The following is a 25,262-nucleotide window of genomic DNA, read 5'->3' on the forward strand; positions in this document are numbered from 1 at the left end:
TTTTTGGTCACGCGTGACTTACCTCACTCTTAAAAATGACTTCCTCACTTTGAAATTGACTTTTCTTTACTTTAATTCAGTGATAAGGTCAAGTCAATCTAAATGAAGATTATTTGAAAGCAGCTAATAGAGACAGCAATAGCTTATACAGATTCTTAATCAAAATATAAGGTGTCATCCTTTAATGAAAAGAGTAACTTTTTTCTGTCTTTTTTTACTGTTTTTACTGTTTATCTTTTTTTTTACTGAAGAAGGTCCAGGAAGCGGTTGCGGCTATTTTCTGCAATCTGCCAGCTCTGCTCTAAAACTTTTATGCCGAAGCGCTAGTTAATTCCGGTAACTTGAGCAAATTTGGGACTGAGCTGATGGCAAGTTGTGTCTGCTTCAAAGCTCGATATCCCTATATTCAATTGCGGGTATGCTTATGAACTAGGAAACAGGGTTGCATTAGTCTTGTGATGATAAACCTGTATCCTTTTAACACCTACCGCATTTGTTCCTTATTATCTTATGTCAAGCTGGTCTTTATCTGTTCTGTGAAGCGGTCAAGTTTTTGGATGCCTGAAGGTCACCTCTAAATTTGTTCAGCTGACTTTCTGAAATCTTTCTGTCGAATCTTTCATCTAAATTCGATCAAAGAAGTCACGATAACATCCCAATCTGTGATATCTTAATTAAATACACCCTTCGGTCAGTTTGATCAGTGAAGTTGATCTAACCTGATCAAAATGGCCGCTTGCTTAGAAAGAAGACGTGTTTTAATCTTGCTTTGCTACTTAAAGAGAGGCTAAGTTAATATGCCTAGACATACTTGTATTTGAGCTTTGGTTAATAATATTCGAGCCATGTATAGTCACGCAAACAGGTTTTATCACGTTTCCTCTGAATTTTGTGAATGATAACGAAGGGGGTTTACTTTAATTCTACTCAGCTATCGAAGTAATAAGCGTATTCCAGTTCACTTTATACTCCGTGGTTATTTCCACTGAACTGACTTGTTGCTTCTTGACATTTTATTTCTCTCATTTTGCTCTTTCGACGTCGCCTAAATTTCAAGTGCGAACTTAGACACTTTCAATTGTTCAGTTTTCTCAATTTTCAGCAGGCTGATTTTGCAGAACTTGCCTCTATAAATCGGCGTGAAATATTTATTTAATACAACAAATAGGAGCATTTTATTAGATAAGTATTCGATCAACGTTATAATATTATCGATTGTATTATTTTAGAGGCTAAATTTGGCATAAAAGGTCAAAAACAACTATTTTCTGCGCTTTTCAACTTTATTTGCCACTAAGCGTAATTTTGAAAACCGCTCAAAATGCCACCACAAGAAGTGTTAACGAGTGGAATTGCTGACAAACAAGTTACACAGGAAAGTGCTTTCGAGTATTTGGAAAGCACAATGCGCGAGAGAATCATGGTATGTGACGGTGCTATGGGAACTATGATCCAAAAGTACACATTGGAAGAACACGATTTCAGGGGCTCTGTTTTCTTGGACCATAAAAAGCCTTTAAAGGGCAACAATGACATTTTGACCTTGACCAGACCGGATATTATTTACGAAATTCACAGGCAGTATTTTGAAGCAGGCGCAGATATGGTATCCACCAACACTTTCAGTGGAACTTGGATTGCCCAAGCTGATTATGGATTGGAACATATTGTCTACGACTTAAACAAAGCTGCGGCCGAATTAGCATGCAAAGCCAAGGTTGATGTTATGGCGAGTGATGGGATAAGGCGATTCGTTGTCGGGGCGTTGGGTCCAACGAACAGGACGCTTTCAATTTCACCCTCGGTTGAACAGCCTGAATTCAGAAACATCACTTTTGACGAGTTGGTTGATGCTTATGCAGAGCAAGTGCGTGGTCTGCTGGACGGTGGCGCGGATATTTTAATGGTGGAGACAATTTTTGACACAGCCAATGCTAGAGCCGCTTTGTTTGCTATCCAGAACCTGTTTCTTGAGGAGTACGAGCCAGTACCCTTGTTTATCAGTGGAACCCTTGTTGACAGAAGTGGCCGAACACTTTCAGGTCAAACTGGTGAAGCCTTTCTGATCAGTGTTCTCCATTCAAACCCTATGTGTGTTGGCCTAAATTGTGCGTTGGGAGCTACAGAAATGAGACCTTTCATTGAGGCGATTGGCAAGAACACCTCCAAATTCGTCATTTGCTATCCAAATGCAGGTTTGCCGAATGCCATGGGTGAATATGACGAAACGCCGGAGATTTTCGCCAAGCATGCGTACTCGTTTGCCAAAGACGGCCTGGTCAATATTATAGGAGGGTGTTGCGGTTCCACTCCGGATCATATCAGAGCTGTGGCGGAGGCTGTTAGACCTATCAAGCCTAGAGTGCCGCAACCTGAGCAGACTGATTCCAACATGCTTCTGTCTGGTCTGGAACCAAGGTCAATTGGACCTGACAGCATGTTTGTCAACATTGGCGAGAGGTGCAACGTTGCTGGATCTCGCAAGTTCGCAAAACTTATCATCGATAATAATTACGAAGAGGCACTTTCAATTGCCAAAGCCCAGGTTGAGAGCGGAGCCCAGGTGCTGGATATAAACATGGATGAAGGAATGTTGGATGGTATTGAAGCGATGAAGAAATTCTGCAACTTGATTGCGTCTGAACCTGAAATCTCAAAAGTGCCACTTTGCATAGACTCATCCAAATTTGAAGTTGTGGAGGCTGGTTTGAAGTGTACTCAAGGAAAGTGTATTGTAAACAGCATTTCTCTCAAAGTGGGGGAGGAAGAGTTTATGAAGCAGGCGAGAACCATCAAGAATCACGGAGCTGCAGTTGTTGTGATGGCTTTCGACGAAGAAGGACAAGCTGCGGATCGAGATCGAAAAGTGGAAATTTGCTCTCGCTCTTACAAAATTCTGACGGAAAGAGTCGGTTTCAACCCACGTGATATCATTTTTGATCCGAATATTCTCACTATTGCGACTGGCATGGAGGAACATAATAACTACGCGGTTGATTTCATCGAAGCTACCAGACTTATCAAAACAACACTGCCGCATTGCAAGATCAGTGGAGGGTTATCCAATTTGTCATTTTCCTTCAGGGGGATGGAACGAATTAGGGAAGCAATGCATAGTGTGTTTCTTTTCCACGCGATCAAGGCTGGAATGGATATGGGAATCGTGAATGCTGGGAATCTTCCCGTGTACGATGATATAGACAAGGAGTTACTGCAACTGTCGGAAAATGTTATTCTTAATAAAGATCAGGAAGGCACTGAGAAGCTGCTGGACTTTGCTAAAATGTATGGCAAAAGTGGGAAGAAAGATGAAAAGGCTGATTTGTGGAGAAATGATGATGTGGAACAACGTCTGGAGTATGCCTTGGTGAAAGGAATCGACAAGTTTGTTACTGAAGATGTTGAGGAGGCCAGACTCTGCCAGGATAAGTACCCAAGACCTCTGAACATAATTGAGGGTCCCCTAATGAATGGAATGAGTACAGTGGGCGAACTCTTTGGAGCTGGTAAAATGTTCCTGCCGCAAGTTATCAAAAGTGCGCGGGTTATGAAAAAAGCTGTTGCGCATCTTATTCCATTCATGGAAGAAGAAAAGGAAGCAAGGCGCCTTGCAGGTATTGGAGGCGATTGTGTAGCATCGAACGCTGGAACCGTTGTCATAGCAACTGTCAAAGGAGATGTACACGATATTGGGAAGAACATTGTGGCAGTTGTGTTAGGGTGCAATAACTACAAAGTGATCGACATTGGTGTCATGTGTTCATGTGAAAAGATTCTCCAAGCTGCGATGGAAAACAATGCTGACATCGTGGGACTGTCGGGCTTGATTACCCCTTCTTTGGACGAAATGATTCACGTTGCTAAGGAAATGGAGCGAAATGGTCTAAAGACGCCATTGTTGATCGGAGGAGCTACAACGTCTAAGAAGCACACTGCCGTCAAAATTGACCCTGCCTATTCTGAACCAGTTATTCACGTCTTAGATGCTTCTAAGTCGGTTGTTGTTTGTTCCAACCTGTTGAGTGATAAACAACGTGAAGATTTTGTGGAGGATATTGTAGAAGAATACGAAGAGATCCGAGATGAGTTCTACGAAACATTAAGAGACAGAAAGTATCTCTCCATCTCAACTGCCAGATCAAAGAAACCCCAAATTGATTGGGCTGAAGTCCCCCCTGTGTGTGCCCCATCATTCTTAGGAACTAGAGTTCTAAACGACATTCCAGTTTCAGCCGTCATTCCCTATATTGACTGGAAACCTTTCTTCGATATTTGGCAGCTCCGAGGAAAGTACCCGAACAGAACGTATCCAAAGATTTTTGACGACGAAGACGTAGGCGAAGAGGCCAAAAGAATTTTTAACGATGGCAAGAAAATGTTGACAAAAATTGTGGACAAACGACAGATCCATTTAAGAGGAATTCTTGGTTTTTATGCGGCTAATAGAAGCACCGATTCTGAGGATGATATAACATTGTACGCGAACGAAGGCAGATCAGATGAGCTTTGTACTCTCTATGGCCTGCGACAGCAAGCAGAGAAAGCAGATCCAACCGATAATTACTATTGCTTGTCCGATTTCGTAGCACCCTCGGGAATGAAAGACTACGTTGGCTTCATGGCAGTTTCGGCGGGAGAGGGCGTAGAAGAAACGTCTGAAAACTTCAAAAATCAAGGCGATGACTACAGCTCAATAATGATCAAAGTTCTAGCCGACAGGTTAGCCGAAGCATTTGCAGAGTATCTTCACGCCAGAGTACGAAAGGACTTTTGGGGATATTCACAAGACGAAATCTTGTCATGCGATGATTTACTCAAAGTCAAGTATTCGGGAATCAGGCCAGCACCTGGCTACCCCACCCAACCTGATCACACCGAGAAGTGGACTATGTGGGATGTAATGCAAATCGAAGAGAAAACTGGAATTAGTTTGACAGAATCGCTTGCAATGAACCCTGCAGCATCTGTATGTGCTATGATTTTAGCTCATCCGAAGAGCCAATATTTCTCTGTTGGGAAAGTTGCGAAGGATCAAATTGAAGATTACGCAGCTAGAAAGAATATGAATATCACGGAAGTTGAGAGATGGCTCAGATCAAACTTATCCTACGATTGCTGAATATAAACTACTTTTTCTTTAGTTTGTATTATAAAAGTTCTAATAGAATCTGTAACTTTTATGTTTTGCCTTGGTGTCTGGAAGCAAGTGTTGCAATTTGTATTGATCTTTTCTCTGTTTTTTGTGATCGTGCTCTCCACCATTAAGCGGAATTGAGTTTCGCACGACGGTAATGGGACGAATATGATCACTAGTCTTGTAATATAACAGGGTTGGCGCTCTTCACGTAGCAAGTGATCTTCAAGTTGCTATAAGTTCTTTCTGCTAGTTTTATCTCCGAAATCTGAGACGTTCTTTGATTTTTGATTAATTGCGCTCAATTGAAGTTTGAAGCAAATATTCCTATGCTTTCTCCAATCTAATAGTTCTTTTGACTGAACGATTTGACTTCTTGACTGACTTTTTCTCATTTTGCGTCATATATATTGTTCTTATTAATTGCTGTCAAACGAAGTTTGTAGCAAATATATTAGTTCTGTTGGTCTTTTTTAATGCGATTTTTCGCTTGACCGAGTTTTCGTCTGACCCATTTGACTTTTCGTCCTCAAAAACGGGATAAAATGGTAGCGCCCAGGGGGCATTAAGTTCTCTTAGAGCCTTTTCAGCTCACTAGTCTCCAAGTATGCGATTCACAGAAACTGTTTTGGAGACTTATACTTATGGCGTGAAGGGCCGTTCTTAGAAATTGACCCCCATAACAAACTCACACACACACATGAGTCGCCTTCCCTCACCCCCCCCCCCCAATCCCCATCCCTGTACAGCGTTCGGGCCGTAAGGGCCCCATGCAGCCAAAGATAACCTGCCACGTTCCCCCCCCCGCCCCCGCTGCGCTCACCTAACACCCCTTCGATTAAGCTAAATCATTTTTTTTAATCTTCCGTGGTATTTGTTGTTTTTGTCGTTATTAGAGGTGTCGTCCAAATTCTAATGAAGCAGAATTTAATTTTTAAACTCTTTTTGGTTCATAATTTATGCTTTTCATTATTTTCAAACTATTTGTGTTCTTAATATGATAGTTTTTAGTGTGTTTTATTTACTTTGACAGCCTTTGTCTTCAAAAACATTTCAATTGCTTTTCAATTGCCTACATTTGTATTTTTCTAAATCTCCTTCTCCTAATGGTATTAATAAGAAGTGGTTAATGTTTTCAGGTAAATTGATGAAAGATGACTTTTTTGAAGGATTATATAGCATGCTGTTGTTTGTTGTGATTACTTGGACACCACTAGTTTTCTTTAAAAAAGCTAAAAAAAATTCGAGCTGTCTTTGTTCATTTTGGTGTAGTTCATATACTTTGATGAACAAAAGCTGTTCTCATTGGCTTGGTTTGGATTGTAATTAAGGGCTTGACCTCTTATTATTTCTTTATTTCGCCGCGTTCAAACCATGTATTCGTTCATTCATTCAGGCAATTCTTTGACTGAATTCTGTGCTCAAATTTCCCAGCGTTGTTACTCGCTCTCAAATCGAGTCTTCTTTATTGGCGTTTTACAGTGACTTTAAGTTTATCTCAATCCAATTGAAGGTTTATGAGGATAACATTACTGTAGATCAGTATAAATAAAATAAAAGACCGCTAAAATTATTAGAAAAGCAATTTTTTTGCTTGCATTGTTGTTGCCCATTTTCGTTGGTACTTTCAAACAACATATCTACAAAACTATTGCTGCTATATTCTTGCAATCTGCCAGCTGTGTTTGATATAGTTAGGAATTTACCTTCAATTGCGCGTTTAAATGTGATTTGAGGTGCTTCATTTGGCGCGCTGTTTTTGTCGCGAATACAGTCTTCCAATTTATCATTATTTATTGAGATCTTATCTTAAAGCGGGACAAAATATTGGTTACTAATTGCTCTCAAACAAAGTTTTGGATACTATTTTAGTCATGTTGGTCTTTTTAGTGCCGTTTGCAGTGATACGGATTTTTCATCTATTTTTTAAATTTTTCTTTTGACTTGTCAAAAGAAACGGGATATTGAGGTAAAGATAGTGGGCACTGAGTTGTGCAGTTTTTTGGAGCCCCAACAGGCTCTAAGTAAGCAATACACCAAAACTGATGAGACATGAATGAAGGGCAATGTTTGGAATTTTTTGACTCCGTTTTTTGTTCCGCAGGTTTTCGCTAAGAGCTCAATATTTGGAGATTCGAGAATTTAGATCTCTCATCGTCAATTTGTCCATAATAAAAGGGCCTACTGTCGTTGCTTGTCATTTGAACTGACTTCAGTCGGTGTCGCAAATATTTGGTCAACCATTCTTAATTTTGCTGTCTCTTGATTGTCATCGCTTCTGCAGTATGTTGTAGATTATATTTAGTCGTATTTACTTGAACTAATTTTCCCTCTAAAGGATCAAGCGGTCCTTATGGGTGAAAGAGCACTGCTTTTAATTAGGCTTGAGTCCTAAACCTTTTGTAAGTAATTAAATTTTTCTATTTTAAGTAAATTATATATTTGATTCTTTTTGGTAAGAAAAACCAACCGCTTGTTACACCTCAGTGTCCAAGAGTTGCATGTGTATGTTATCGTTGAGTGGTTGTTGCAGGGTATCCATGCTCTGCTAGTCGCGGAGACAGGTAGACGAATGTTGAGAGATCTGAGAGAGTCCAGAGAGGTAGAAGCAGCTGTCATGAAGGACAACCCCGACTGGATAGTGGGGGAGTCGCAATACTACAGTAGACGGTGGCCTCACAATATCATGGGCCAAATATCCACTGACGACGTGCGAACATTCGAATCTGATGGTTCTAAATCCCAAGAAATTACGGCGGAATTATTCTTGGTGTAATTTTTGTCGGGGCCGTCACAGCATTATTTGCCGATAAAATTGCTTAATTGACTGATTACTTTATTAACCTTTCATATTTTTTAGATTTGTATCATTAATTTACTTTATCAAAAACGAAGTTTTTAGACATAGTTTTCATTATATCTGCGCTTAGCTCTTGCTGTTAATGCCTCCAGAAAATTAGGTGTGAAAATTTTGTCACGTGAGCCCAGATTTTAAACCACGTGATTTTTTGAAGTTTTTTTTTTACTTACATCTCGAATCGGTTTTTCTCATAGATAGTGAAAAGTGGCCTGATGTTACATTTTGGAGTTTACGACGTGCAATGCGTTGACAGATTTAAGTTTATGTATTTTGTAATGTGCAGAGGTTTTTCAATCACAATTCAGTTTTTTATTATGAGTCTTTAGTCAAGTAGCTTAATAAAGTTCAGTATTCATTTAGTTTCATTTAATTAGTTGTGCCTCATTTGAGTGATTAGTTGTACTTCGAGTCAATTTCGGGGTTTTGTGGCTGTTTTCTATTTCGTCAATTTTTTGTGGTTTGCTTAGCTAATTCATTGGTGCATTTGTGTGTTTCATTTTTCCTCATTTGGGGCGAGTTTTTTTCCATTCGTACGAGCAATTTGTTGGTCTCACACATAACCTACCTTGCTCTAAATCTATTGGAAGGCAGCTGTTTGCAACAATATAAAAGTTTGACAAATTTTTTAAACAAATGGAGTAAGACGTCGCATCAGCTAGAAAAACTTTTTTTTCTCCTGCTCTCGAACGACTTGAGTCAATTCTTGTAAAGGTGTGTTTTTTAATTGCTTTTCAGTTTTTTAATATGACAAATTTTATCATTTTTTTATAAAACTTTTTGTTGGTCTTCGGATTTCTCCAGCCTCAAGACTCGAGAAACCTCCTTTAGGGTTTAAAAGTAGGTACTGTATTATTTCTAAATGCAATGAATTGTTTTTCCAGATTTCAACACCACGAATTTCAGCATTTGACAAAACTTGCGATTTTTAATTTTTTTAACATTTTTTTTTCAGTTTATTATCGCTATTGTCAGTTTATTTGCCATTAATGTCATATATTCAGGTTTTTCAGCCTAACAGAAAATCTCCGTTAGGGTCTGATAATGAGTTACTGAAAAATGTTTGTTGGCCATGGATTAGTTACAACTTTTATCGCAAATTTTGGCAGTTTTTTTTGCAACTTCTAATTTTTGTTTCAAGTTTTTTGAATTTTTTTGTCCTTTTCTTGGTTTCTCCAAACTCAACAGCCACATAACTTCCTCTAGAGTTTGAGTTTAGGTTACTGCATAGCTTTTAGATGTAATGGAAGGTTTTTCAAGATTTTAAGATAAGCAATTTTTTCAAGTTGTTTGAATCTTTTTGTCTTTTTATTTTTTCCGGGACCAGGGTCCTAGGGACCTCCTCCAAGGCTTCACGAAAAGCTGTCGCATAGTTTCTAGATTCATGAAATTGTTATCAATATTTTAATGACTCCAGCTTTAGCACTTTTTAATAAATTTTTTAAATTTTCGAAAATTTTTTTATGTTCCAGGTTTATGGATGTTTTTTGAACCAGTAAAACGAATTAAAGTGTGTTTTTTTAGTGTTTTTGTCCTTTTCTGAGTTTAACTATCATTACTGGCCAACGAAGTTTTCCAAGTCTTGCAGATGGGTTACTTGACATAACTCAGCAAAGAAAAAATAGTTTTGAACATTTTCAATGCAAAATCTCGAAGCTTTTTTTTAATTTTGCAATATTTTGCAAATTTTTTCAGTATCAGTTTTCTATTTGATTTGTTTACTAACAAAGCTAGAAAACTAAAAGTTGAAGAGTCGAAGCAAGCTAGCGCTAGCTTCAATAAACCGTGGCTAGCTACTGACGAAGCCAACCGCTCGCCGGTCGTTTGAGAGCAATTCGCCCGACGTTAGTCGGTTATGTTGTAATGTAAAATTTTTGCTTAAACTTTTCTCTTTGACTTCTCAAGTGACTTTTTCACGCTTGTCTGTTTCATATTTGAACAAATCAGATACCCTTGACGGTTAAATGAACCCTATTCTGAAAATGGTAAGTTCATACGACAGTTCATTATTCCAACAGTGAACTTCCGTTGTTTTGACTTCCGTATTTCTTAATAATAGTCGCGATACAGAACTTTATTGGATACGATCCAAAGTGATGATTTGTAGTGAAGGGAAGTGATGTTTTGTACTAGTTTTTACGACCAAAAGATGAGTTATTATGATCTTCGTAATCTTTTCAATCAATTTGTGGTTCCTAATTTGTCATATTTGTAAGGATTTGTCTAGTGAACAAAGTATTGCAAAGGTAATGCGGGTACTTTTTCATACCGAGACGGAAGCAGTAGAAGTATGTGGCATTTTATATCATTTATTTTAGCCTTAACCAACTTCTTTTGGTTGCATTAATCATGACAATGGATGAACTTTTAAATTAAATTTGTCAATTTCTATTTTCATATTTTCTGAGAACTTCGTGCGCTGTCTCCTGCTTTTATGAGGTAATTACCTTTTTCTAGCTTTCCTTCATTCAAAAGTGTCCGAAAGGGAGGTTTTAATTTAGTTGTTTACCTGTGTGATCTGAGAAATTGTTGTAGATGTAGTTGAAAGCAGTTTGAGGATCATATGTTCTGGATATTTTAAGTATTTTAAACTGGAAATGCCGTACATCAAAGGTTTTTCAGTCAACCTGCTAAAAAAATAATTGGAAGAGAGGGTTTCGGTTTTCATTTTTGACACGTGAGAAAGCTATTTTCAGAGAATTATCTATTAGAGCACAGTATCGACGTTCACGTTTGATTTTTGGTGTTCTTAATAATAATAATAATAATAATATTTGGTTCCTGCGTAATCGCAGCGGAACAGCGTAAGGCTACAGCGGCCTGTTCTCAGCTGCCCTTTTTCTTATTATTCCCCACATTTCAGACTGTTATTTTTATGAGCAGCATTGCTCTTTTTTGGTGACAATGGTCACTTTTTTTGCGTCTGAAACATTCACGTGGTACCATTATTGCAGCCAACATTGGTCAGGCTATGGTCAACCTTAACGCTTTCTGGCTATTATTTTCAATTTCTGCATCTTAGTTGGAATGAATGAGTTGCATATTCTTTCGCATGTTCTATTACTTGTTGATTCACTTCGCTAGTTTTTCAACTTTTACAAATTTCTATTGTTTGGACTTTACTTTCACGCATGGTGATGTGATACTTTAAGGCCCCATTTTACGCCCTTATATATCTTTAATCTATCTCAATTAAAAAAGTCAAGTATCTTTTGAGAGCTAAACATCGGACGTCTGTCAGTTATTTTAGTGGACAGAGATAGATTATTACTCATTGTCAAATTATTTTCTTGATATATAAGTCGTGTTATAGGACTATTCTAGAACTAAAAAAAAACAAACGTTGTGCGGGTCAAAAAAGAAGAGAGAAATCAAAATGGCCCGAGAGCAGCTATTTGAAGATGAAGTCGTTACAGAATGTGAAGAAAGAGTAGATATCTACAATGATGAGAAGATTGATAGATCCTTCTCATCCAGCGAAAGACTGAAAGAAATTGATCAGATATATGCTTCTGTTGAAGACAGACTGCAAATAGCTATTCAAGAACTAGCTCAGATTGTCAAGAAGGATACCAGCTCGTTCAAATTGAGTATGAACATTTTTTAACTGCTTCATTTTTTGTCTAAATTTGTTTTCGCACGACCTTATAAAGCTTGGTGTTACAGGTTTGCTTATCGATATCACACTGAGTATCGCTTCATTATAGGTTTTTCAATAAGCTAACGAGGTTCAAATGTTCTCTGATCAAATTTGCAAGATGACGAAAGTTGAATCATCTTGCAGGAAAAAATGACGTGAGTAGTAGAGGATAGTGACTAGTGTGAGGTACCGGGGGGGGGGGGGGGCACTACATGTTTTAATATTGCTTATAGATAACCAAAAATGTTTTGCACGTGCGGGAATTGAACCCATATAAGCTTGAACTATGAGGGGACATTTTCTTCGGGTTGGAGATTTCAAAAGCGCCCCCGCCCCCTGTAGCCCACCCTAGTTGCTATCATCTACTGCTAACGTGCAAGAAAGTAAAGTTAAACATATAAAGTTGCAACATAAGCAAACGTTCAAAAAATGCACGACTTGCAAATTAACGAAGTGCTGATCTCTGGATGTTTAATAGCCGCCTCAGCTTCTCAGCCGGGTATTACAGCGCTAGTTTTTTACAATTAAAAGAATTTGAATTGTATTGGGGCGCTGTCTGTTTTTAAGATCTTTTCACACATTTTCGTGATTTTGGAGTAGTGATTGGAGTAGTGATTTTCGTCACGCCGAAACATGAAGTGGAGCGAAAAAGCGAGTGGTTTTGCGGCATGGAATTTTTTTGCTCTATTTTTAAAGTAGTGTGAGAAAACGGTGTTTGAACAAAAATTCGATTTCTCGCTACTGGTTTTTTTGTTCACATGCGGCATTTTCAGTTTGATTTTTACTGTTTTTCCGATTTTTTGGATCGGATTTTTCTCTAAATGATTTTCCCAATCCATTCATAGTTCATTCTAGGTCTACGTTTTGGTTTGAACCAAATTTACATTTCTCGCTAGTGGTTTTTGGTCCACATGCGGTATTTTGAAATTGATTTTGTTTTTTTTTACTATTTTTTTATCTGGTTTCTCTTAGAAATGGTTTTGCCAGTTCACTCATAGTCCGTTTTAGGTCAAGTTTTTTGTTTAGTCAATGAAAATTCTTTGAATTGTACGTCAGCGCTTGCCCTGCTATGTTTTTTACTTCGTCGTACTAAAATTTTTCGCTTTACCCCTGTTCACAGCTTGTTCAACATTTTGCATGAAATCTTTTTGACTTCTAGGCTAGTTTCACTCTTTTCTTATTTTGATAAAAGTATTTTTAAACAGCAGTTACTGAGCAAAGCAATTCAAAGTGAACAGAATCAGTATCAAAAAACGAAATCAGAAATTGAAACGGGATAAACCCATAAAACCCAATTTTAGATGCCGTTTACTCGATCTGTTTTCTCAGTTACTATCTCTAATAATTATTGGTATTGATACTAGACCCTGTGATGTCTCACTACGAAACAAGAGTATGTTCAGCTCAAAAACTACAACAAAATAGATTGCACTTAAAATTGTTTGTGTACGAAAATCGTTTCTTTCATAAGTTCTATTTTATTTCAATCCAAATCTTGCTTATGGGAATACATCGTGGCTATTTTCCAGCAATCTGTCGGGTATGTTTTAAATTTGAACTTGATACTTTCGATGTGAACGTTCGATTTGAACGTTAAATTTGATACCTTTGAAAGCGTTGCAAGTTTAGGACTAAGGATAAAATGGTTGACTTTTTGGTCTTGTTCCCAGAATACTTCAAGAAAACTCTAGAGGCGTTATTTTATCTGATTGGCGAGAAGTTGGAGACCGACTGCCGTTTCGGGCAACTGCTCTCATCGGAGTGTGATTACACTATCTATACCGAAGAGTTTAAGGCAAGGTTGAATCACTAAAATGCACGTGAACAGTACAAGTTTAATGTGAGTTTGGAGGAAACATTTAAAAAAAGGAATAACGTGAACAATAGAAGGAAATTCTGTATGGACAACCAATCTCTCTATAACAAAAATCACAAAGTTTAAGCTTTTTCAAATGCTTTTAATTGGTTCTTAAATTCTAAAAAACTTCCAAGTATAAATTGCCTATGTGGGCATATGGGGCTAGTCCATGGAGATATAAAACTTTATGAAAGATATTTTCGGAAAATCCGCATTTCATCTGAGAGAGCTTGGAAAATATCTAAGGAATAATTTGAAGAAGTTGAATTTGTGGTCTCAAAAACGGTGTTTTGGGTGATTTTTAAGTCCCTCATTGAAATGGCGGTTACAAACCAGCACTGCATTGTAGGCGATTGTCAAGAGTGCAACAACTGATAAAAAAAAATGTAGTGTTATTGAAATGTCCGGTTAATTACTTGTGGCTAAGTAGGTCATTTAAACTATTCTGTGAAACAGGAAGAAAAATTTAGTATCACGCTGAATACACTTTCCTTAGATTTTCAGCAAAGTTTTATAAAATTAAATTTGTTGCCATAAAATTTTTGCTTAACCGTTATTGATACAGCCGTTATTGCTCATTGTTTAATCTAAAGTTGTTTGATGAGAGTTTGGTTGATTATATTACCAGGTATGGAAGGGAGCGTTGAACGAGTTTGTAGAATATACAGGGAAGATAGAGAGGGGTCCGTCCCTGCAGTTGAGCCGAATGAGAAAGTGCCACGAGCAGTAGCACAAACTAACGGTCGCAATAATATAGCACAAACTAACGGTCTCAGTATTTCGCTATGCTCTACTGCTTACGTGCATGAAAGTAAAGTTAAACAAATGAAGTTGCAACATAAGCGAACGTTCGAAAATCGCGCGACTTGCAAATTAACGAAGTGCTGATCTCTGGATGTTTAATTGACGCCTCAGTTTATCAGCCGGCTATTATAGAGCTATTTTTTTTACTTCGTCGTACTAATTTTTTTTTTGCTTTACCATGGTTTACAGTTTGTTCAATATTTTGCGTGAACTCTTTTTGACTTCTAGGCTAGTTTCACTCTTCTCTTATTTTACGAAAAGTATTTTTAAACAGCCGTTACTGAGCAAAGCAATTCAAAATGAACAGAATCAGTATCAAAAAACGAAATCAGAAATTGAAACGGGATAAACCCATAAAACCCAATTTTAGATGCCGTTTACTCGATCTGTTTTCTCAGTTACTATCTCTAATAATTATTGGTATTGATACTAGACCCTGTGATGTCTCACTACGAAACAAGAGTATGTTCAGCTCAAAAACTACAACAAAATAGATTGCACTTAAAATTGTTTGTGTACGAAAATCGTTTCTTTCATAAGTTCTATTTTATTTCAATCCAAATCTTGCTTATGGGAATACATCGTGGCTATTTTCCAGCAATCTGTCGGGTATGTTTTAAATTTGAACTTGATACTTTCGATGTGAACGTTTGATTTGAACGTAACATTTGATACCTTCGAAAGCGTTGCAAGTTTAGGACTAAGTATGAAATGGTTGACTTTTTGGTCTTGTTCCCAGAATACTTCAAGAAAACTCTAGAGGCGTTGTTTTATCTGATTGGCGAGAAGTTGGAGGCCGACTGCCGTTTCGGGCAACTGCTCTCATCGGAATGTGATTACACTGTCTATACCGACGAGTTTAAGGCCAAGTGGAATCAGTGGAGGGCACGCGAACAGCACAAGTTCAATGTGAGTTTGGAACAAACACATTTAAACACAGGAATAAATGATCAATAGAAGGGAATTTTGTGCGGACAACCAACCAATCGATACAAAATTCTTCAACAAGCAATTTTTCAAATGTTTTTTTTTGTTTTTAATTTCAGAAATACTATTAAGCATAAATATGCCTATGTGGGCATATGGGGCAAATCCAAGTAGATATGATACCTCTTTTTTTAAAGTCCGTATTTTCATCTGAAAGGGTTTGGAGGGAAAATTTCTCTGCAGAAAGTAGAAACTTTGCTGAAGTTGAATTTGTGGTCTGAAAGACGGTGTTTATATGTGATTTTTTAAATCCTTCATTGCAGTGGCAGGTAGCAACCAGAATCAAATTATTAACTATTTTCAAGAGTGCAACACGTGATAATAAAAACGTAGTATTAATCTTGTGACCAGTTAAATCTTGTGTCCAGTTGTGGCTAATCTTGTGTCCAGTCATGATTTCTGTGAAACGGAAGAAAAATTTCAGTGTCTTATGCTGAATACAGAATTTCCTTAGATTTCGACAAACTTTTATAAAGTAATATTTGTTATTAGTTTTTGGTTTGATGCAAAGATATTCTTTAACCGTTATTGTTACAACCGTTACTGCTGATTTTTAAATCAAAAGTTGTTTGATGAGAGTTTGTTTGGTTACATTACCAGGTATGGAAGGAAACGTTGAACGAGTTTGTGGAAGATACAGGGAAAATGGAGAGGGGTCTGTCCCTGCAGTTGAGCAAAATGAGAAAATTCCTCGAGCAGTAGCACAAACTGACGGTCGCAATAATGCATGTATGAGAATTACCTATAGCGACAATGGCAGATATTTGTAACTTGTCTCAATTATATAAAAACTGATGATGGGAACTGTTGATTCTAAAATTAAAAGGCGTGAAATTTTTACGCGTTAAAGCTAGTCTGATATCTTAATGACATTGGTTCAAATCATAGCTTTCAGTTGAACTATTTTGCGTTTTCTTTCATGGATGAGTTGATGTACGCAGAGTTAGTCTTTCTAAAATTCGGGTATCGAGGGAGAATCAATCTTCATACTGTTGCCGTTCTACGAAAGACTATCAAGCTGAAATTGCGGTCAAGGGTATTAATGTAGGTTCAAAGATGTCCGAGGATTTTAAATATCGTAATACGAGGGCAATAGTTGACGACATAACGTCATCAAGTTGGATAAAATTCCGTTTTGTACTCAGCCGAAAAACTTGGGTGCTTGTGCCTGTGGTATTTCTTATTTCTGTTAGCAGTTAAAAGTTGAAGAGCTCCATGGCTTCATTAAGCGTGGGAGCACAATTGTTACGAGTAAGCTAAAATTTGTACGAAATGAACTCAATGAGCTGATTTCACTGATTGTCAACCTATAAAAAAATTTGCCGTTTAAATATATATTTCAGCGCTTATTGAAGTGCCATTATATAGGAGCAAATTGGATATTCTGAAATGCAAATGTTGCTCGCAGTTAAGGAAATGTAAGCAAGTATTGTCTTTCATTATCCAAATTAGCGTGACCGTTTTGATACTTTGTTCTGGAATAATCGGCATCAGAAACAGAATAAACTGGTAGAGCTCTGAGAGCGCAGAACTTATTGATTGAAGGGATTTTGGTAGGCGTAGACACCCCTGCCCACAGCCTAGTAAACAATACGGCTTTGCCTCCCTAAGCCCTCACCTGTCGTTTGAAAACGTTTCGTAGGACGGTAGTCGGTATAGGTCTACACAGCTGAATTTGCTCGAAAATAGTTAATAAAACTGAAGATATCAGTAATTTCGTACATAGTGTAGGCGCCCTTCATGGGATAGTTATGGAACTATCCATGGATAGTTATGCAAGTGCTGAAGGTGGCTGAGACGGGAACTTTCAAATTGGTGTCGAGAGGTGTGCGTCAAATTTTCAATAATTTTACACTGATCTCAATGAAATAACGTTAAATAATTGATCGATTATTGCTTTCATCACTAAAATGTAAGAAAATTGTATGTTTCGTAAACCTTATGCTGGACAAAGACGTGCAGAGTTTTCGTGAAAAGTACAGCTGCCAGAAAAATTCGTTTTAATTTTGAAATTTCTAACTCTTGCAAATTGTAAACTGGTAACAAACTTTATTGATTTGACAATGTCCTGCCAAATTTATTGACCGAAAATTGCAGTTTTTTAATATAGCATTTTTTCTTCGTCTGAACATCGTTGTAAATTTAACAGATGTCGAGAAGCATTATTTCCCGTAAAAGAAAAATTTGACAAATTTTTTCGAATTGACACGATTCAAAAATTGTTAGAACTTAATTTTGGTGAACTGTAACAGTATTATTCTGATGTCTTAGTTTCTCTTAAACATAACTCTTTTTCAACTTAAAATTTCAAAACAATGATTTTTGGCGAGTTTACGCTTTTAGGAGACACTAGATTGCAGAGGCTTTTATTATTTCAACTGCCACGACAAACTAGGAACACCATCTTCCCAGCAGTTTTTAAAAATCTGAACTCGTGAAAAGGATTTAGTTGCAACGAAAAGATACCGATATCCATTTTGAGGAAAAATTATTTGCAACGACAGGGAATAATTTATTTAATTATCATAATTGCAGCGCACAAAATTCTTTTTGTTGGCAATTGTCTCACTTCAAATCTAGAGAAAATTTTATGACTGAAGAGATCAACTTGACGGTTTTTTCAGTTCATATTATTTGCTTCAGCGAAAAAAAGATAGCCAAATATAATGGAGGTGATGAACCAATAGAGCTTTGAGTTCCTTGGAACATTTAAAATTTTTCTGAAAAATTAGCAGATTCAATAAATATTTAAAAATTTCAAGCAAGGGACTTTTATTAGAAGAAAATCTGCTTGTTTGATAGTTGAAAATGGTCCAAAAAACGAGGAGAGCATTGCAATCAAAACAGACCAAGATTTTTTATTGCCATTTTTTTATGTTTTCCCCTCATACGTTCTAAAACGGCGATGCAAAATAATTTTGTATCGAGTGATTTGCTTCGCTACTTCACAGCCGTAATGTTGAGAAACATCTACTTCTGCTCAAGCAATCACCAACCCAACACCTGACAGAAACCTATAAAGAACAATAAAAAACTGCAAAGAACCAACAAAAAAAAACATGAAAAGACTTGAAATTTATTTATTTTAGTGTCTTAAGTGGCAAATTTTGGGAGCAACGCCTAAAGAATAACTTAAAATTATATACTGAACAAGAAAAACTATAGAGATGCAAAAAAATACGCAAAATGAAAAAAAAATCAGAAAAACACGAATTTCGGCAAAATTTTGCTCAGAATGACTACATTATCTATAAATAAAACAAGTCAAAGTTGAAATTAATTAATTCAAAAGGCAGCCAAAAACAATTAGAACAACTTATTCAAATCACAGAAGGCCCAAATGTTATGAAGATTTGAAGAAGAACGCAAAAGCTAACAAACGCCTCCAAGCGCACTATAACTAACTCAGAAACTGAGACAAACACAGCGTAAAACCACTCTTTTTTTCTACTCTTCCTTTCAGCAATTTGACCTATAAACACTTAGTTTTCACGCATTTGATTTCCTGTTTCAAATACACTCCAAAAAAGCACGGAACAAAGAGTCGCTCCACCAATACTCCTCTTCAGGTGATTGAAGATAAAAGCCAAGAGAAGATCAATGATAGCCCCAGATATCGCCTTGCAGCTGTTAATAAATTGCAAAACATTATGATTTGATGATGAATTAAGTTTGTAAAATAACAAAATTACACAACTGCTTTACTACTTGAGTACAATTTCAGTTAACCTTTCTACCTTGCTGCAATTCACTTATAACTAGGTTTATCAAAAGTGGTAGTCCAAAATAATTAAATAATTTTAGCGTTAGATTTGAAAAAGCTGTTAGAACCTGATAATTGGAAAACCAAAATTGCGAACAAATTAACGCCTAAAACATTTTACAGGTCCCAATTTAAACATAGCAGGCAAATGGCCGGAAAATAACTACCGTTGACGCGCTCGATGCCCATCGGGATTAAACGAATCAGAGTAGAAAATTTACTACCTTAACTAACATAATGAACCTCATAAATGATAATGATAAACGTGATAGAAAGATAAAGCGAATTTATAAAAAAAAACATAGCCGGAAGACTTGATAAAAAAAAATAGAAATTTCTATTATTTATTCCACTTAGAAGTGCCCTCTCTGACATTCAAAGGAACTTTTTAGGAACGACCCCTATACAACTGATCTAAACTATAGTTTTACCAAGAAAAAAATATAGCAAGAAGCTTAAAATGAGCAAAATATTTTAGAAAAAGCTTAAAAAACAGAAAAAAAATGTCCAAAATTTGCCTAATATTACTCAATTATCTTCAAAGAACATCTCCAAACCAATAAAAAGTTACCACAAATCACAAAGCCAACCAAAATCACTAAAACAGCTACATTAAACCCCAGATGCTATAGATTTAAAATGGAATACAAAAGCTGCAAAAAACCTACAATATGTTAAAATGGTAAAAATAGCTCAAAATTGAATCCAATACCTTTTTTGATTCAGATGGCAAAAAAGTTTCAAAACGCATTATAACTATTTAGGGTAAGCAATACAACACATTTGACTGATCAAAGTAGAGTATGAACTAAAAAATGCTTTGAAAATACCGCACGGGATCGAAAGCTTTCAATCGCCCAAGAAAATATTTTTCACCTACTTTTCTCGCTCTCTCAAAAAAATATCCGTATTGTACATGCTCTTCAGCAGTTTGACATGAACAAATTGTTTTCATGTATTTCACTTGCTGATTCAAATACACTTCAACTAAACTAACAATAAAAGAGACGCTTTACCATTACTGCTCTTCGAGTTGTAGAAAAGGAGCGCGCCTAAATAATAGCCGTTCAGAGGCTAACGGCGGCTTTTAAAAAATGTTAACTAATTAAAATAATGTTTGTCTTGCAGACTTACTGACACAAATGTAGACTCAGCGAAATAAAAATGACCAGAACTGTTCAATAAAACCAGGAAACTGGCATAGCATCCTGGATATGAACTTTGGAAAGTACTTTATTAATCAAACCTGCAGCTATGAATCTCGAAATTGCAATGGAAACTTTGATTTAGAAAGGAACTGTGCTATCAATAAAAAGCGATCCATCTGGCCCACAAAAACTTTGTTCAGTGCTAAAACAGATCCGTCACAAGACTTGTAAAACATACCCGGCAGATTGCCGTAAAATAGTCGCCGTTGATTCCAATAAGCATGATTGGGATTGAAAGAATAGAAGATATTGAAAAAAAAATTTAGTACAAAAACAATTCTTAAGTCCGATTTATTTTGATGGCTTTTCGTAGTTGAACATAACCTACTTCTGTTTCTTAGAGAGAGGCTACAGGGGCTACTATCAATACAAATAAGCATTAGAGATAGTAACTAAGACTTATAGGAACGACGTTCATATAGCGGGCATCTAAAATTGGGCTTTATGGGTTTATCCCGTTTCTAATTCTGACTTCAATTTTTATACTAACTCTCTTCTTTTTAAATTGTTTTTCTGAGCAACTGATGTTCAAAATCACTTTTAGCAGAATGAGAGAAGAGAGAAACTAGCCTAGAGAAGTCAAAAAGGTTTCACGCAAAATGTTGAAAAAGCACCAAATGAGGTAAAACGAAACATTTTTTGTTCGACGAGGTAAAAAAATATGAGCGCTATAAAAACCAGCTGAGAAGAATAGGGCGGCTAATAATAAACCATCAAAAGGAGAACCAGTACAGTTAAGTATAGGTTTGGTCCAAATTTTAGTGCTTTAGAATAGAGAATTCGATTGAACATTTTTAAAAACAGGATTTCTTTTTTTTCTGTTTCTCAAACACCTTTCATTGTTGTCAGCTGGCAAATAAGTTATTTACTGCTTTTGATCATGCACTTACCCACCCAGCACGTGGCAAATTCTTAAACAACAAATGCAACAAACGAAAAAAAGGACCCAAAGTTTGGAAACTTGTATTAATTACTTAGTGAAAAGTGCCCCATCTGACCTTCAAAGGCACTTATTAGAACCAAACCCTATAGAATTGATAAAAACTAAAAATTGACTAGGAAAAATGACACAGAAGCCTAAAATGAGCAAAAATATTCAAAAAAGAAATTTAAAAAACAGACAAAAATTGTCCAAAATCGGACTCAGTTAACACAATTATCTTCAAAAAACAACTTAAATTGAAAAGAAATCATCATAAAGCAAACTGAAACCACTAAAACAAGTACATTGAACCACTGATGCTATAAATTTGAAGATTACAAAAACTGCTAAAAAAAACCTACATTATAGCAAAATGGTAAAAAAAAATAGCTCAAAAAAGAATCCAAAACATTTTTCTGATTCAGATGGCTGAAAACTGCTTCAAACCCCACTATTATTTTTTTGGGTAAGCACTACAATCCTAATTAAATGAGAAAATTGGAGTATAAAAAATGCTTTAAAAATGCCGCACGTGATCAAAAAAAGCCATCTCGCTTAACGAAAAGTTTTTCACCTACATTTCTCGCACTCTCTCTCAAAAAAATAGCTTGAACATGCTCTTCAGCAGATTGACCTAAACAAATTGTTTTCACGTATTCCACTTGCTGTTTCAAACAAACTCCAACAGAACTACCGGTTAAAAAAACGCTTCACCAACACTCCTCTTCGAGTCGTAAAAATAAGAGCGCCTAAATAATAGCCGTTCAGAGGCTGACTGCTGCTATTGAAAATATTGTAGCTAACTAAAATAGAGTTTGTCCTGCAGACTTATAGACAGAAATTTAGACCCAGCGAAATAAAATTGAAGAGAATTGTTCAATAAAACTAGCCTTTTTTAAACCTAACCTGCAGCTATCAATCTTGAAGTCGCGTTGGACAGTTTAATTTAAAATTGGCCTGTGCTATCAATAAGAACCGATTCAACTACCCTAGGAGTTTTTTGTCCACTGCTAAATTAGATCCGTCACCACGGTTAAAATACTCCATCAAAAGGCAAACCAGTACACTTAAATATAGGTTTGGTCAAAATTTTACTGGTATAAACTAGAGAACTTGATTAAACGTTTTTCAACATGGGAATTCTATTTTTTCTGTTTCTGAAACACCTTTTTTTGTTTTCAGTTGGCCAGTAGATTTTTCACTCCTTCTGATCAAGCCTTTACCTACCCAATATGTGGAAAAACTTGAACAACAAAAAATGCACTAAAAAAAACCCGAAAAAATTTTTTGTTATTTATTTCAGTGAAAGACCCTCTCTGACCTTCAAGGGCCTTTTTAGGACCAAAGTGTAAAGAATAACTCAACTAAATATTGGCCTGGAAAAACTAAAGTGAGAAACTTAAAGGGAGCAAAATTATTCAAAAAAAAATAAAAAAACAGACAAAAATTGTCCCAAATTTGCCTAAATTTACTCAATTATCTTAAGAAAACAGCCCAATAAAAAAAGATATCACAAAGCAAACCAAAACCAATTAAACAGCTACATTGAACCATGGATGCTATAAATTTCGAAAACAATACAAAAACTGCTAAAAAAGTCTACAACATGGCAAAATGATGAAATAGCTCAAAATTGAATCCAAAATTTGTTTTTTAATTCAGATGGCCGAAAAACTTTCAAAACGCACTATTTCTGTTTTAAGTAAGCAATGCAAACACATTTGACTCAGAGAATTGGAGTACAAAAAGTGCTTTTAAAATGATGTACGTGATCAAAAAAATTTCGCGCGCATAACGATAAATTTTTCACCTATTTTACTCGCTCTCTCTCAAAAATACGGTTGCACATGCTCTTCAGCACTTTGATTTGAACAAGTTGTTTTTAGCTATTTAACTTGCTGTTTCAAATGCACTCCAACAAAATTACCGATAAAGAAGACGCTCCAATAAAACTCCTCTTCGAGTCGTAAAAAATATTTAAAATTTTTAAAAATATGGCAACTAACTAAATTAATGTTTGTCCTGCAGACATACGGAGAGAAATGTAGACCCAGCAAAAAAATGAAGAGCAGAGCACTCTTCACTAAAATCAGGAAACTAGGATAGATTCAAGGTTATGAGTTTTGGGAAGTACTTTATAAAATCGAACCTGCAGCTATCAATCTCGAAATCGCGTTGGACAGTGACTTAGTTTTGGCCCGTGCTATCGTGAAAAACCGGTGCACTGGCCTAGAAGTTTTTTGTCCACTTCTGAGTTAGATCCGTCACAACGTTTAAAATACTCCATCAAAAGGCAAACCAGTACACTTAAAAATATATTTGATCAAATTTTTGTTGGTATAAACTAGAGAACTCGATTAAACGTTTTTCAACATGGGAATTCTATTTTTTTCTGTTTCTCAAAAAATTTTCCTTGTTTGCAGCTAGCAACTTTCTAACACGTGGCAAAAACTTGAACAACAAAAAAAGCAATAAACGAAAAAAAGCCCTAAAAAATATTTTGTTATTTAATTCAGTGAAAAAGCCATCTCTGACCTTCAAGGGCACTTTTTAGGACTAAAACGTATAGAATTGATCTAAATTAAAGTTTGGCCATGAAAAACTATAGCAAGAAGCTTAAAGAGAGCAAAATTATTCAAAAAAAATTAAAAAACAGACAAACATTTCCCAAATCTGCCTAAATTTACTCTATTGTCTTCAAAAAACAGCTCAAAATCAATTAAAAAAAATGAAATCACAAAGCCAACCAAAACCACTAAAAAAAGCTATATGGAACCCCAGATGCTATAAATTTGAGGAAAAATACAAAAGAAATAAAGACATACAACATGGCAAAAATGATAAAATAGCTCACAATTGAATCCAAAATATGTTTTTTGATTCAGATGGCCAAAAAAGCTTCAAAACGCACTATTACTGTTTTGGGTAAGCAATACAAACACATTTAACTGCGACAATTGGAGTATAAAATAAAAAAAACCGCAAGTGATCAAAAAATTTCGCTCGCCTAACGAAAATTTTTTCACCTCATTTTCTCGCTCTCTCTCATAATTAAGTTTGAACATGCTCTTCAGCACTTTGACCTAAACAAAATGTTTTCACGTATTTCACCTGCTGTTTCAAATACACTCCAACAAAATTACCGATAAAACGACGCTCCAACAATACTCCTCTTCGAATCGTAAAAAAAGAGCGCCTAAATAATAGCCGTTCAGAGGCTGACTGCTGCTATTAAAAATATGGTAGCTAACTAAATTAATGTTTGTCCTGCAGACTTATGGACAGAAATGTAGACCCAATGAAATAAAATTGAAGAGAATTGTTCAATAAAACTAGCCTTTTTTAAACCTAACCTGCAGCTATCAATCTTGAAGTCGCGTTGGACAGTTTGATTTAAAATTGGCCTGCGCTATCAATAAGAACCGAGCCAACTGCCCTAGAAGTTTTTTGTCCACTGCTAAATTAGATGCGTCACAACGTTTAAATTAAAAGGCAAGCCAGTACAATTAAATATAGGCTGGGTCAAATTTTTGTTGCTATAGACTAGAGAAATCGATTGAACGTTTTTCAACAATGGGATTTCTATTTTTGTTTCTCAAACAGCTTTCATCGTAGTCAGCTGTGTAACGTGCGGCAGTAATTCTAGAATAAAGCAGACTAGTATGCAGTTGCTGCTGAACTTTCTCCTATACCAGGAGCTCGATTATGTTGCAATACGTTACTGATGACAATAAGAGTTGCTCCGAAGGGAAGTCCTGAACTTTCAAAAGTCAAAATTTTAATATCAACATTTTAGCTGAACCTCTCTCTTAGTGTTTAAAACTCAATGAATTACTGATGACCATTGCATCCGTCAATTGTATTTGAAACTGATGCCTCCCAATAAACAAAGCGTTGGATACTCTTTTGAATCATTCCTCACATTTGTATTTTCCCAGTTTGTCAACGTCTAAATCAGATATTTTTTAACATTTAAAGCTGCTAGGATGTAAGAACCGTGTTCCGCTTCACACAAAAAAACGCTGTTTAGGAACTCAATATCAGGAAGCAATTTCAAGAGGTGGCACGACTCCGTATTTTCATCTCTCA

At 36.2% G+C, this 25,262-nt stretch overlaps 3 protein-coding genes across 3 annotated transcripts in view; all 3 read left to right on the plus strand.

Moving 5' to 3' along the window:
* LOC142353096 (NADH dehydrogenase [ubiquinone] 1 alpha subcomplex subunit 13-like) overlaps window positions 1–8,028 on the plus strand; it is a 31,783-nt gene extending 23,755 nt beyond the window's left edge. Inside the window, exon 2 of the mRNA XM_075405292.1 lies at window positions 7,668–8,028. Coding sequence (XP_075261407.1) covers window positions 7,668–7,910 — 243 coding nt within the window. The 3' untranslated portion in view covers window positions 7,911–8,028. The remainder of the gene's footprint in view (window positions 1–7,667) is intronic.
* On the plus strand, window positions 780–5,180 carry LOC142353442 (methionine synthase-like). The gene has a single exon (XM_075405684.1). The coding sequence runs from the start codon at window positions 1,322–1,324 to the stop codon at window positions 5,117–5,119; it is 3,798 nt and encodes a 1,265-aa protein (XP_075261799.1). The 5' UTR covers window positions 780–1,321; the 3' UTR covers window positions 5,120–5,180.
* Window positions 8,029–10,971: 2,943 nt separating the features above from the next.
* LOC142353057 (uncharacterized) lies at window positions 10,972–16,226 on the plus strand. The gene is made up of 3 exons (XM_075405252.1): window positions 10,972–11,581; window positions 15,033–15,202; window positions 15,881–16,226. Exons 1-3 carry the CDS (start codon window positions 11,368–11,370, stop codon window positions 15,980–15,982), a joined length of 486 nt encoding a protein of 161 aa, XP_075261367.1. The 5' UTR covers window positions 10,972–11,367; the 3' UTR covers window positions 15,983–16,226.
* Window positions 16,227–25,262: the final 9,036 nt, after the last annotated feature.

This window comes from Convolutriloba macropyga, chromosome 14 (assembly GCF_964194025.1).
Source record: "Convolutriloba macropyga chromosome 14, txConMacr16.3, whole genome shotgun sequence".
In the NCBI taxonomy this organism is placed as follows: Eukaryota; Metazoa; Xenacoelomorpha; order Acoela; family Convolutidae; genus Convolutriloba; species Convolutriloba macropyga.

Coding starts and splice junctions, on each gene's coding strand:
- LOC142353057 (XM_075405252.1), top strand. CDS start 11,368: ATGGCCCGAGAGCAGCTATTTGAAGATGAAGTCGTTACAGAATGTGAA. Junction 11,582..15,032: donor TACCAGCTCGTTCAAATTGA/GTATGAACATTT, acceptor TCTTGTTCCCAG/AATACTTCAAGAAAACTCTA. Junction 15,203..15,880: donor GCGAACAGCACAAGTTCAAT/GTGAGTTTGGAA, acceptor TTACATTACCAG/GTATGGAAGGAAACGTTGAA.
- LOC142353442 (XM_075405684.1), top strand. CDS start 1,322: ATGCCACCACAAGAAGTGTTAACGAGTGGAATTGCTGACAAACAAGTT.